Source organism: Odontomachus brunneus, unplaced genomic scaffold (assembly GCF_010583005.1).
Source record: "Odontomachus brunneus isolate Ranch 3 - 2012 unplaced genomic scaffold, Obru_v1 Obru_scaffold_031, whole genome shotgun sequence".
In the NCBI taxonomy this organism is placed as follows: domain Eukaryota; kingdom Metazoa; phylum Arthropoda; class Insecta; order Hymenoptera; family Formicidae; genus Odontomachus; species Odontomachus brunneus.
In genome coordinates, this window is record NW_022639481.1 from 12,602 (window position 1) to 27,410 (window position 14,809).

General features: G+C 39.1%; 1 protein-coding gene across 1 annotated transcript in view; it reads left to right on the forward strand.

Moving 5' to 3' along the window:
• Positions 1-14,809, forward strand: part of LOC116843254 (26S proteasome non-ATPase regulatory subunit 1) — a 56,879-nt gene that overhangs the window by 11,781 nt on the left and 30,289 nt on the right. Inside the window, exons 9-10 of the mRNA XM_032813526.1 lie at positions 799-1,014; positions 2,046-2,110. Of these exons, the coding sequence (XP_032669417.1) occupies positions 799-1,014; positions 2,046-2,110 (281 nt within the window). The remainder of the gene's footprint in view (positions 1-798; positions 1,015-2,045; positions 2,111-14,809) is intronic.

Consider the following 14,809-nt stretch of genomic DNA (forward strand, 5'->3'; position numbering starts at 1 on the left):
TAACACTCAAAGGGTTAAGCCTGTTAATCGTGTTAGTATGGCCGCTAACCGCTATTCGGAAAATGTGGACTGTTTTGATCAGTCTCTTAGTATATTCAGAACTGCCATTACAAGTCGCCTTTCTCGATATCGATATCATCGTGAAACTGAAATATTTATTAAAGTGTTATGAGTTCTACATCGCTACTTGTAGCATCAAAGGGATTACTTTTCCATTAATGAAATGCAATTGGAATTAGAATCGCGTTCACTACCAACGCGATTAGCGCGTCGACTACTAAATACAAGTTATCTCTATGGCGTGCGAAAAGAATTTTCCATTCCATACTACGAATGTAATTTATATAGAGATTTTTTTGCTGGAATAAATTTTTATAAATAGTGCAAGTTTTAAGAATCAATATGAATTTTATAAAGTATGAAAGAAAGTGTGGTGTGTGTATGTAAAATTCTATAAATATGAATTCTATAAATTTTATGAATCCTAAGAATAAATATAATTTTTAGAAATAAATTTCTGCTTGTGTGTGAAGTTTTGCTGAATAATAACTATAATTAAGATAAATAAGGTTTCCTTAGGTATGACTCAAGTATAGAAAATACGGCCTGTAAGAGCTTGAATCGCGCAACTGCTAAATTAAATTATTTGCGAGTGGATTTCGTTGTTTGAAAAACATAACAATGTATAATAATAAACTTAAAAAATATAAAATAAAATTATCAACGGGCCGTAAAGAAGGAACGTCGGCTTCGCAACGGCTTGATTATCGATATTTTTATGACGCTTTGTCTTTCCAGTACGCCCAAGAGACGCAGCACGAAAAGATTCTCCGAGGCCTGGCCGTCGGCATCGCCTTCACGATGTACGGTCGCCTCGAAGAAGCGGATCCCTTGGTGACATCATTGTGCGCAGACAAGGACCCGATCCTGCGTAGGAGCGGCATGTACACTTTAGCGATGGCTTACTGCGGCACCGGAAACAATCAGGCCATCCGCAAGCTCCTGCACGTTGCCGTGAGTGTCGGGCGACAACGCCACGTGATGCGTCGTCTTAATCTTGCCGACGTCGCTCGGCTGCTCGTTATTGCTCGAATTTTAGGCCAAGCGAAAAACTTAAGGAAGAGAAAAACTTAAGAAAATTGACCACTCACAGTCGACGATTCTCTCTACGGTTAGAGAACAATTGATTGTGATTAGTCAATTTTCTTGCTTAAGCATTTCTTGGTGTCTAGGCCCTTAATGTCGTGTGATCATTATTTTATTGGAAGCTTGCAAAATTCAGATGATCTCGCTGGATCAAAAGATTAGTCTTTTCGCAGACGTGGAATCGAATAATTGATTTGAAAAATGACAGAATGTGGATAACTGTTCTGTCATATTAAGAGAAAAAATATCTAAAGAATAGAAAATATTTATTTCATGGGTATTAATAATATATATTTTATATTGTAAATATATATATTTTTTACATTAAGACAAAATTTCTTTCAAGTGAGAAAATACATGTTTTTCTAAGATCATGGCTTTTCATGAAAGCGTTTTTCTATTTAAACAAAAAAAATTAGATTTAAGTGAATGTGTTATTAATATCCGTTGAATAAATATTTTTAATTTCTCAGATATTTTTTTCTTTCAATATATCAGGCTGAGGCAAAAGGTTTTTCGTGTTTGTTAAATAAAATAGAAAACGAATTATATATCCACTTTTGAAAGATTAATTATTTTTAAGAGTGAAATGAACATATCAACTCGTAATTTTTCTAAACATTTATAAACATTTATAAACATCTAAACATTCATTTTGCTTTCTTTTTAATACCTGAACTTTACACAAAAATTTAACAGAAAAATGACAAATCTTCTGCATGAATATTAATAAAAGAGATATGGGTAAAATCCGACGAACGCTTGCAAGCTTTCGGCCGACGTCTCGCGTACCGACAGTAGCACTGAAAGTATTCCACAACGAATATTTGATAATATTTCGAAAATATTCGCGGAACAATTGCACGTGATCTCTCCTCTCTCTCTTTCTTTCCTAACAGGTTTCCGACGTTAACGACGACGTTCGGCGAGCCGCGGTTACCGGTCTGGGATTCCTGCTATTCCGGTGAGTACTTTTCCAAAGTTACCTAATTCCGCAGGGCGGATGCAAAGCACGAAGAATGCGGGAATTCCGCGCGCTTGTAAAGCCCGCGGTTCTCCGAGCCTCCTCTCCGAGGTCTCCTCCGAGATTCCTGCCGAAACCGTACTTATCGCGCCGCACATGTGCGCGCACTAACTCACCCATCCGGAAAATAATCTCAGGATCGCGATTTCGACCTCCGCTCGCGCTTTCGAGCCCGACGGGGAAACGTCGAATACATCCCGCGATCTTTCAGCAGAAGAAATCGCGCGCGTGCACGTGAGAACGCACGTATTGTTTCTGCGTTTGCACGAGGCGCAAGAGCGTGAAAGAGATACAACTGTCGAGGAACGTTGCGCTAATCAAATTAATTGTAACGGGGTAAACAAAATTGTCAAACACCACCAAAGTCGATCTCCGAGTGGGTTATTATCACGAGGACGAAATCAGGCGTTTATTTTAAGCGCAACGGCGCGGTAACGAAGCTTAAGGTAACGTCGATTGAATATCGAGCAAATTGGTCGATCGAGTAATATCGATCGATAATATTTTATCGTGGGCGAGTTACCGCATTTAATGAATAACGATCAGTCTTTTGTTTATGTACGTGCAGCAGAAACGCGGGCGGGCGCGCCGCGGCGCGTCACGTCTAGTCGCGAAAATCCCGGCGCCGGCGTGGATTGACGTCATGAGAGCGCAAATTATGCCGATGAATTGTTTCTCGCGGTCCGATCTTATCCGTCGATCGATCGTTCATATTTTCAGCGTGCTCTGACCGATAAACTGACCTCTTCCAAATACCACTAAAACGCTCTCTAAGAGTAGCAGAACCAAAAAACCGAAAAAATAAGTATTTACATTAATTTATACTATCAAAAATTTTTAATTTCATATTCATTCTTGTTGAAAAGACCCTGATTTGTGATTCCATATTATGGAAAAAACATATATTACATGGAAAAAAAGATTTGCTAATATAGGGACAATTAAAATTATTAACTGCAGAAGCAAATTTTCTTGCTTTTATAGCAAAGTTATTTAGTTGTTTAGTTATTTAGCTAAAAGATAGCTAAAAGATTTGCTAATATATATATATTAACACATCTTTTAGCTATCACAACTAAATAACTTTGCTATGAAAGCAAGAAAATTTGCTCCTGCAGTTAATAATTTTAGTTGTCCATATATTAGCAAATCTTTTTTTTCCGTGTATATTATATAACGATTACTTTTGAAGCCAATAGGGATTGGAAGTGATTTTCAAAGGAATGATATACAAAATCTGAAATTTCGTATTCGTGTGGTAGAAATTATCGCACCTTTGCTGTAAGAATGTCGATTGATTCTGCTGGCGACGAAAAGTACTTTACTTTTGAAATTAGTAAGGGTGGAAACCAATCGGGGTTGTTTCAACAAGGACGAATGCAAATTAAAAATTTTTTGATGATACAAATTCGGACTTTTCTATTTATGTACTTTGTTTTTCTTTTTTTTTTTGTATAATAGGCTAGCTTAATATTAAGCTAGCAGCGTTATTGTTTTTTTCCGAAGATACGAGAGAGAGAAAGAAAGGTACAAAATCTAACAAGAAAAAGTAAAGAACAAGAATCTAACAAGAACAAGTAAAGTAAAGGTCAAAATCTTTTTTGATGGTACGAATTGGTAATTAGATATTAAATAATGTAGCAGATCCGATTTGATTCTCCTAATCTGGTTCTTCTAGCTTGACAGAGATACTAAAACGCTTGAGAGCAAACGGCAATAACAGTCTCTTTCTTTCGTTTCCCGCTCGCGGGAACGGCGTCGTTGCCCACACGCTACTTCTGCACTGTGACGCAGGTTCGCTCACAAATGACGTTAATGAAACTGCGCCTCAATTATTCGCCGCGCACCCCTTTCAACCGCGGCGTCTACATGCAATCCCGTGGGCAATTCTGCGTCTTCATTCGTTTGCTGACGCATATATGCGATTTTTTGCGACGTGTATTTCTACGTCGCAGCTTTGAAGCTCGGTTGTAAAGATATCGGTAATTTTATAACATGTTTATAAAACTATGTTGTAAAGATATATCATGTAAAAAGGTAAAAGCACGCTCGCGCGAAAAGGCTTGAAATGAATATCACGTGACCTGACGTTCTCCATAGAGGAAAATGAAGAAAAATATATAATTTTATCCTCAACTGACAACCACATGTAAAACTCTCGTGTAGATTGGGTCAAACTGAACGAAAAATTGCTCTGCCATTTTGCGAACAACCATGTAAAATGTTGAGTTATTAATTAAAGAAGATGGTCGAACGATCACACGTTGTGCAGCAAATGAGTTGTGGCGACACCTGCTGTTGCGCGCTTATTAGATTAGTCTAGGTTAAATCAAAGGAAAAGGTCCTCTCTAACATTTTGCAAACAAATATGTAGGTGTTTGAGTCATTAATTAAAGAAGATTCGGAGACGGTCGCACATAGTCATCGGCCAATCTCCTTTAATCAATAACTGAAACATTTATGTGGTTATTTCCAAAATAATAGAGGATTTTTTGTCCAGTTTAATCTAATCTATCAGCACACGATAGCAGGCGTCGCCATCGCGGCTCATTTGCCGCATAGCGCGTTATCATTCATCAATCTTCCTTAATTAATCAGTCAAAATTATTCGTAGTTGTTTGCGAAATTGTAGAGAAATTTTTTCTTCAGTTTGACTTAATCTACACGTACACGAGAGTTTTGTATGTTATTGTCAGACATGTCGTGTCAGGTCTGTACATGCGACCTCAAGAGGATTGAGACGTGAAACCAAGATAATATTATTTCTCTTTATTAGAAGAGAAATGTTCTTTCGACAAAAGTTTTCTCTTAGAATATAGAATTACAGGAAATAGAACATCTTGCACAACTAAAGTTCTTTTTTTGGGATGTTGAAATATCTTTTTTGTTAGTTTTAAAAAAATACTTTTGAGACTATAAGAGGATCCCTTAAAGGAAGAGATTACATATATTTTTTGGACGAGTGCTTGCTTAAAATTGACAGAGGAGTATGATTTTATCGTTCAGTATCTCCATTAAAATTTATTTCATCAGAAAAAATTATCTAAACGTCCTTTCTCTCTCAGGCGAGATGTAATTTTGCCGCGTCATCACGAACTAACGAAGATATTTCGGATTGCACAGTCGAGTCATACAGTTCACCTGGCAAGTTCTGGTACTTGAGTTTGCAGGAGATGCATCGATAGCCGATCCGCCGTCGTTGTTGACGTCAGGCTGGATTGAATTGTTATCATCAAGGCAACCAACGCGCGCGGATATACGCGACACGCGGACTGCAGTCATCATTTATCGCGGAGTGAGGCGAGAGAAGTGACGTCGGTAAATAAACGAGTTTAAACAGTTGCGGGTGAATCGACACTTGATTTACGAGCCCGCTCGTGTCAGACAACGAAGAAGCGAGTGTATATAGCGCGCGGCACGAGCAAACGGCGAATTTGCGTTTCACTTGGCCGTTTGCCGCCGCCACCGCCGCAACCACCTTGAACTCGTTTATCCTCCAACTACGAGGGCAAACCGAGACGAATTTTCAACACAACTTTTTATTAGCACTCCGTCTCGCCTCATTCTGCCTCCTTTCGCCAGCAAACGCCCGCGCGCGAATTAAGCGGCTGAGTCCGATTGAAATCTCCGGCTATTTTTTTGTCCCATTTTTTCCTCCTTAGCCAAATGACTCGGTTCTTCGACTACTTGCTTTTATATTTAAACGTGAACCGTACATCGAAGTTTCGCTCGGGCTAGCAGTCCGAAAGTTATGAGCGTTTAAAGTAAATAGAAAATAAAGTCTTCCCTCTGATTTTGAACGGCGAACCGCGAACTTCCCTCGCGTTTCTTTTAAGGAAAGCAATTTTTACTTTCCCTCAACAGATCCTAGTGTATTTTTTTTTTATTCAATCTTTTTATATTTAAAATTGAATCTCCATTTTTCAAGCCCTCAAGATCTCGACACTTTTCGAGGCACGAAAGTATAGCTCTCAGCATTTGTCGTGAGAAGATGTATGAATATGCATTTATATCAGGATTAAAACGAACTGCGCGTACTTCGTGTACTTTTCCTTCTTATTCTCTTTGTTTTTTTTTTTAGTTTTCAATCCGAGCCGTCTCTTTGAACGAGGAACGTGGTTTCGTTGTTGAAATTTGCAAGTTTAAAATTCCCCGATTTTCGGTCGCGTTTGTGAATCAAAAGACACACGTAACAATGCACTTCGCATTTGTGTCGACGCGAGAGAGAGAGAAAGATAGGAGGTCGGGTTGGCAAATTAGTCAAAGAATTCGCGAGCGAACGAAGAAACGCGCGGAATATTTGGGACACCGCGTGTTATACAAGCCGCGCTCGTTCAGATATTGCTTTGTTCGCGTGCAACACTCCCTGTTAATTTCGAATTGATGCGATGCGTTTTTACTCTTCTTTCTGCTCCTCTCTCATACACAACTGCTGTCTCTCTCTTCTTTGTGTTTCCTCTCTCTTTCTTCTTCTCTCGAGATCCTCGCTATTACCCTTTCTCGCGACCGCAATGAATAGAGGTCGACCTATTGAATAAGTTATATACTGCACAAACTACACCATGCCTCCTTTCTCCACATTCAAATTGCAATTTCAAAGCAGCCGGCCTCGTAAGTGAACTCAAACTCAAGTCCGAGACTGTAACTACTTGCATCTCGCCGTTCTGTTCGCGACTCCTTTTCTTTCTAATAGACACGCTACGCCTCGAAGGAATAATTGCGAAATCAATATAAGGAAGCAATGTCCCGAAATAATTATCGTGTACTTGGAGGAATGAGGAAAGAAGACAATTTGAGAGAAAATTATTCATCAGCGAACAAGTTATTATGTTTAATAAGTCAACTTAATGAATTGGAAAACTAAATCAGAAAATGGAAGGGAAATAGTAAAGAAAAAAATAAGGAAGCACCCGTAAATAAACATGACTGTTTAATTGAAGGAGGTAGTCTCCTATTACAAAAATTATGTAGATTCAAGTTACATAGATATTGCATTAAAAATTGCCGTTGTCGTATGCCTATTTACATAGTTCTTACAGCTACAGTTCCTATGATACGTAATGTTCAATTATATTCTCATATATGGTTGCTTCAACCGAAAAAATATTGCTGTTTCTTTATTGTGGTCTGCAGAACGAAGAATATGATTGAGAGTTCCATAGAGTTTAGTTGTCATACAGCACGGAGAGTTTTGTCCAAATACGAATAGGTAGGCAGCAAAAAGAAGGCCAGTATACCATTTCCCGTATACTATGGTTTCCAGAATCCTCTTGTATGCATAAGTGACGAATAACATTAATATTTTGTTACGGCAACTGTATTTAATCAAATGACATCTCTAATGTTCTCTTCGTGTACACGGAGAGAATTTCATAATAAAAGTTATAATAGAATTTTTAACCAAAGAATAGATCGACACATTCTGTATCAATCCCTTAAATGGTATGCCCGGGAAAGTTTCGTAGTAAGATGTTAAACTCCTCATGACTTACTTAAACTATTGCGCATTTTTTAAAAACTTATAACGAATAGAAAAATTAGATAAATTTCGTATTCTATTTTCTTTCAATTCTTTAAAGAAAATAGCACCAAAGGGAAAAAATCTGGATATAATTATTGAAAAAAACTCCTGAAGGGAACCGCGCTGTCATCTTAAATCACCACTGAGGAGATTAATTGAATATCTTTTCACTTCATACGTATTACATATTTTAATAACACATTTCAGGAAAGCCAAAATGCGCTATTAAAAAAAAATTTGCTATGTTCCTTAGAGAGCAAGGTTGATCTCACTGACAGTTTATTCCCGTGCTATAAACACAGCATAATTGACGAGAATTTATATGAAAAAGAAGCTATAGTATTCTCTCCGTGTAATGAAAAAAAGGACGAGAAATTGCCCAATTTTCGCGACTTAATTTCGCCACTTCGGGGTGCATTCGCGCGCAGAAACGAAAACAACGTATTACTTATGGCGTCAGCCTCCACGTCTCTCTTTGCCGTAAGCTTCCCGTAATTTTTGTTCAGTTTTCCCCGGCGAAGTTGCGAGCTCACCACATAAGTTTCGAAGCGAAGTTAAAATTTCACGATGAGCTTCCATTCTCCCTGCGGACGAGCGTATATCTAACCGCCGTCGCTCCTTTTTCCGTCCGCTATTGTTTCGTTAAATTGGCAAGGCATCATTCTCGTTCAACCTTTCTCTCCTTCTCTTTCTCTCTCTTTCTCTCTCTGGCCTCTCGCGAGCCTCTCGCAGTCTCTTCGCATTACGAGGTTCGCTCAGTTTTATGAAACGAAGCCCACACCGGTGTCTCACGGGGACGCGTAGGGTGGGTGGTTGCTGTTACGGTCGTGATGCGGTGATGCTACGACGTGGTAGGCGATGAAGGAGTTGCTCGTCCCGACACACAGAACGTGGAACACAATTGCCAGGGAAAGAGGAATCTCTCTGGTCGTGGGCGCGCGTGCGCTCAATAGGGAGAACAACGAACAACGGGGGCATGCATCATTTTCTCCCCCGCTCGGTCTCGCTCCTCTCGGCGCATTTTCCCGTTCTCCCCCCACGATAAGTATTCCCGATAGCTGTTCCGCGCGCGAGGCGTGCAGGATTGCGTTTCCATTCGGCTGTCCCGTGGTGTCTCTCCGAACGAGTCTCACAGCTCGCCTCCTCTTTCCACCCTTGGTGCATCCGGGCTCGATTTTTCACACGGGGCATGCCCGGATCGCGATAGCTCGACGGCGATCTCCGACGCCTTCACGGCGTAAAATTGCGTTTACCGTAAAAACGCACTTGTGCACTGCAGTCTCGAAATGACGGAAAAAATAGAGAGGAATAGGAAGACGGAGTCTTATTTCGTTCCGGTTGCACTAGCGAGAGAAGTCGTATTGATCGATGGGGAAATGTCTTCTTTTATCGGTGAAAAAGAAGCCGAACGGTTATTTTATCGGACGAAAAAGAAAGGAGATCCTCGAGTAAATGATAACAATAACGCAAGATCTATTTCCTTTCATGTGAGTGAGACGTTATTTTATCTCGAATGTTTGTAAATCTTTTGTAACATTACGGCACTAGTTTTGTTTTTTTAAAGATTTTTTTTTATTTCGAACGCGATGAAATTTCAACAGTCATAGGTAGATAGCTTACTCTTATCTCTTATCTGTTCGGATTCGATTCGTTCTGTGATAATCGATTGAAGAGCGAGAGCCTCTTAATTGGAATGCCAGGCCGGATCTCGTGGCCTCTTCACGGAATAAATCATTGCTGTGCGATAAAGACAAAGCTTCCCTCCGTCATGGGGTCATTGTTTGATTGTGGAAACGAAAGATCGAAGAGTTCCAACGCTGTTTAAATCCAATTACCGGTCAAGTATACCGAAAAAATATTTGGTATTTATAATTCTAGTCACATAAGGAAATAATTACTATAAATTATGTGATCAAGAAAATAATTTTTTAATTAAATTCTACTATTATTTATTATTTATTATCATGTCAATGATGATAATCTCATATGCTATTGCTATTTTACTACAAAAGATTGATGCCCAAAATAATTATAATTTTAGTTAGATCAACCATTTTTATCTTTCAGTGTAAATTTACAAGGACACGAGAGACAAAACATGTGACATTTAATGTCGTCGACACAAAGCGACGCGCTAATCGCGGAAAAATCGAGGAATTGAAGTTATTAAATTCATTAAAGTAAAAGAATATTAATGTCTGAATGCCAATAACGCTGATATTTAATTCTGGACATTCTTATTGTTTTGAATTTTAAATACGAACATTTAAGCTATTAACGTAGAATACATATGTGTATTCAATATATATGTATTACATATTGAAAATTTAAACATTCGTATTTACTCTTAAGCGACAAAATGAGGTCATTGATCACCTCATTCCACATATTTTTCAATGCAATCTGTTGAAACTTTGTAATATGTCAAAGATATTGAAAAAAATATTTGTAGACGATAAAAAAATTTGTTCTTGCTATCTATTTTAATATTAATCTATTTTAATATTAATCTTGATATGCAAAAGAAAAGAAATAAACTCCAAAAATATTGGAGTCATATATAACCTTACCTTGTTGTTTATGTTTTATAATTTCACCTTGTTGCTTCAAGATTACAAACCAAGACAGCAAGAATGTCTAAAATTATATAGTTTATTAGTGTTATTAGTGTTCAGATATCGACTTTTGTCTTAAAAAGTGTCAAACAATCGAGTCCTTCTTTGAATATACGTAAACTCCGCTTAGAGCTGCCTTTTCAATGATAAACGAGATTTTTAGCCACAACACACCGTGTCATTTTGTATTAGTGGTGACGTTTCCGTGCAACAATGAATAATGCATGAGATAGTGTGAATCGATAATTTTCATCTTGCCAAGTCTTTCTCACCACCCCCCAGCGGGCTGAAGGCTCACCTTTATTTCGCATTGTGCAGTCCTTTGACCGCCCCGTTCCACATTCTCCTCAGGGTCGGATCACCGACGTAAATATTCGATCGGGGCTCGGTTAACTTCCAAATGTTTTTTCAAACGTGTTTCCATGGTTCACTCCTCGACATCTCCCAAACGATTCATGGAGATTGCACTAACCTCTGGAACTCTCAATATGTACTCAACCAACGCTATTCAAGCAAACTGTTTTTAATGAATGTGTTTCGTTTTTTATTGTAACTCTTTTCAACTTTATTGAAAATCGCGAAAACGTTAAAAGATCTATATTCCTCTATGTTTTTTACATTGATTAAAAAGAAATGATTGAATTCCGATAATTTCACAGGTAAGTACAAACAAATAAAAATGTGCTGGGTAAAGTTTGTTCAAGTTTAGATTTAAGGCTTCTTGCACCTCACCGGCTATGTTGGATTTGTGACGTCAGAAGCGAGGAATGACATGCTGATGAAAGTTGCATCCCATAAAGATAAATATAGATAAAAGAGCATTTGTTGATTGCTTGAGCACACTTGTAAAATTGTCTGCAAAGTATCCTTTTCCCCTGATGATTAATGAATAGTATAATAAATGGTGAAATGAGGCGTATGAAGTGATGAAATGAGTTTTGTCTCTGTATGCCTTATTTCATGACTTATTATTTATCAATCGTCAAGGAAAAGGGATCCTTCCAGACAATTTTACAAGTATGCTAAGAGACTGCAAATAGTCTCTTTCATCCATATTTATCTTTATATAATAATGGCACGCAACTTTTGTCAATATGTCGTTCCTCGCTTCTCACAAATACAATCTGGTCGCGGCGAGGTACAAGGAACCTTAACTTTTTGACGTTTAGGGTGTTCCATGGTTAAGCTCCCCTGTGTTTTTCCGCGACGCTAGAACCATAAACGCCACGTCGTCTTGACGGCCCATCAGGAGACCCGAAATTTTCAAGCCCGTCCCTGATCCCGTTTCTCATTTCTTCGCGGGATCCTCCCCGTTTAATCCTTGCCACCCTCTTCAATTAATGTCCACACAATGGTTACCGGTTAGCGGCTTTCATCGTTCGAATTTCAGGCCGCGTGTTTTTCCGTCCCCTTTTTCTGTCATGTTAATCTCCAACCCTTTGAACACTGGCCCACTTCCGTCGCTTCCTCGTCGATTCGGCCGCCGTATGTTCCGTTGACCCATGGGCGCATTCTCTTTCGATCTCGTACTGGTGACCATCTGCCCTGATTCTCCCTGTCTACTCTCTCTCTTTGATTTTGTCTTCTTTTTGATGAGTAACTTCCATTTATTTCGCTTTCGCTTCTCCTCTCCTTAAAAAAAAAAGAGGACGGGGAAGAAAATCCGGGGAAATTGAAGTCTCCAAGTCTTTCCTCTCTTCTTTCAATATCCGCGATGATCCAGAATACAAAAAATTTCGCTGACGCAAAATTATCTCACCGATGCGGTGCGCGAAAAAGAGGCGCAAAGGAAAAGAAAATAATTTAATCAATCGATCGATCGATCATGCGGAGCGAGAGTGACGATTAATTTTCAGCGGGCGTTTGTTTCGCGAATCTGACGATTTTTTTTCTTCTTTTTTTGGCGAGACGCGACAAAGGACGCGCTTCGGGATTAAAGCCGAATTTATGGCGCGTTTCACGCTCGCTCGAAGGATGCTCGGTCGCGGTTGCGACCAGTTATAGCCGCCAGTTATAATATCCGTTCTGTACGTTTTGCAATCGCTGGATTATGATAATCCCCCTCTTTTCTGTCTCTCTTCCTCTTTGCTCGCTTGACGATCGTAATCGTCGCGCTGCTGAATAATAGCGGATTAATCGCGGGCTTTATCACGACGATTGGCATTTTTTTCCGTCGACTCTTGAAAAAGCAAACAGACGAGATATCGGTGAAATTTCTTTCCTTTTGTCTCCTCTTCTTTGCTCCCGCTCGCGCAGCGACGGAGATAAATGGCTTTGGATCGGAATGATCGCAGAGTATTGCACCTATGTAGCATTCGAAGCATATGCATTGATTACGCCGCGCGTTGCGTACGCTCGCTCCGTGCGTTTGGCGAATAATTATAACCAATAGCGTTAGAATTACGAGTTACCGTATAATTTTCTAGGAGGCGGCTTTGCTCCGTTCCGCTTGCGCGCGTTTTAATCTGTTCCGTCATTTTGCGGCGCGATAATTGCGATTGTTGAATTATTATCGCCGCCGACGCTGCAATTAGCGAATGATTCTCTAGGGAGCTTCCGACAATTCTCCAAGATGGAAGACATGCATCCTGAATTTGGAACTTTTACTCGATGAAAATATGAATTAATGATTCGCCTTTTAATTTGTCTGTTGATTATTTCGTTTCGATATATCCCAGTTTTTTGATAATTGTGCTTAAAATTATTTATTTGGGAATTTGTGTTTCAATTTCTATCTCAAATTACGATCTCTTGATTAAAATTTTGCCCGATAGGAACTTTTTATTCGTTAAGCAGTTATTTAATAATTTTATTGTTTTAATAAATTAATTATAATTTATTTGCCGAATATATTTCATTTTGATATTTCAGTTTTTCATAATTGCGCTTCAAATTATTTATTTGGAATTTGTATTTATAGTTTTTGTTTTAATTATATATGCCTTAAATTACGATCGTTTGATTGAAATTTCGCTCGACAGGAGGAATTTTATTGTTTTAACAAACTAATTATAAATTAGTAATTATTTCGTTGTTAGTTACGCGTCGCTCGATTGAGCCGACGCATTTCAACAACGCGGTCGGTCTTTCCGCAATGCGAATAAATCGTGACGCACGTTTCACGTTAAACGATCCCGCGACAGAAAGCAAAAGTGACGAGTACATGCGTGCGCCCGATAACGAATGCATCGAGTCACAAAGTGTGCATCACGCGTTGCGACACGCTCGGCGTGATTATACGCTCGTCCAGTTAATAGCACTCGGCGTTTGTAATTACCAATTATTAAGAGACATATTTCGCGCGTTATCTCAAGTGTGGCGGCTAGTGCGGCAAACGATGCGCATCGGCGAACAGCAGAGGCCTGCCCTCCCCCTCCCCCGCAACGAGGTTTGGACAAAGCGAGCAATTGAACGTGCAATCGTGGCCAATTAACGCGCGATTCCCGGAATTCGCCGCGATGTAATCGTTAACGCGGTTATGGCGATGGCCGGCTGCCTGCAACTGATCGCTATTTATCCGTTCGAATGCGTACATATTATTGATCGCGAGGTAAGTGTCGTTACTACTGCTGCTGCTGCTATTGCTGCTGCTGCTGCTGCTCACATTATTCCGCGACCTTGCTCACCTACGTGTCAATGGTATCCCGCTCCTTTGGGGCTTGGTACGCCTCGCTCGCGATAACGACGACGGGACCGCGGATGAGGGTTTTCTCGTGCAAAAGTGCAAAAGGAGAATTGCATTTTCGAGATGTTACTTAGAACGCGACTTCGCGTCCGAGATCGAGTCGATTTAGAAGATTAGGAGTGCTCTTCTGAAATAATGTTACTTCAGGTGGCATCCCTCTTGAAGAAAATTTTACTGAAAATCTACACTGAGAAAAAAACGCTTGAAAATTTTTGTGGAATATAAAGTTTATATACAGAAATAAACTTTATATCTCACAAAGAAATTTTTAAGAGTATCTTTTCTCAATATAGATTTTCCGTAAAATCTTCCTCAAAAATCTTTTTTATTCAGTTTATTTCACAAAAATAAAATATCACAAATAAATTTTGAAGTATTTCTTTCTTACTGTACAGTTCATACACACTGAGAGAAAAAGAGTGCTTGGGAATTTATTTGTGCGATATAAAGTTTATTTCTGTGAAACAAAGTTCACTTCTGTGGATGAATTTTGTGTGCCATGAGTAAATTTTTAATTATTCTTTTTACGGTGTATTGTGAATTTTTCCAGTACAATTTTCTTCGAAAAAAGTCGTTTTGGAATATAACCCAAATTATTCAGATTATTTAGGTTTTTGACGTGATCTTCGACGTTTTTGCACCTTCTCAATCTCGATAAGGAAGGTAGACGAGATAGGTGAGATTAAAAAAGATCGGCTTTAATATTAGGAGTGGTTGATAATCTATCCAGAATTATTATAGAATCTTCCACGCACGCGTGCGCGCGTGAGAGAGAGAGAGAGAGAGAGAGAGAGAGAGAGAGAGAGAGAGAGAGAGAG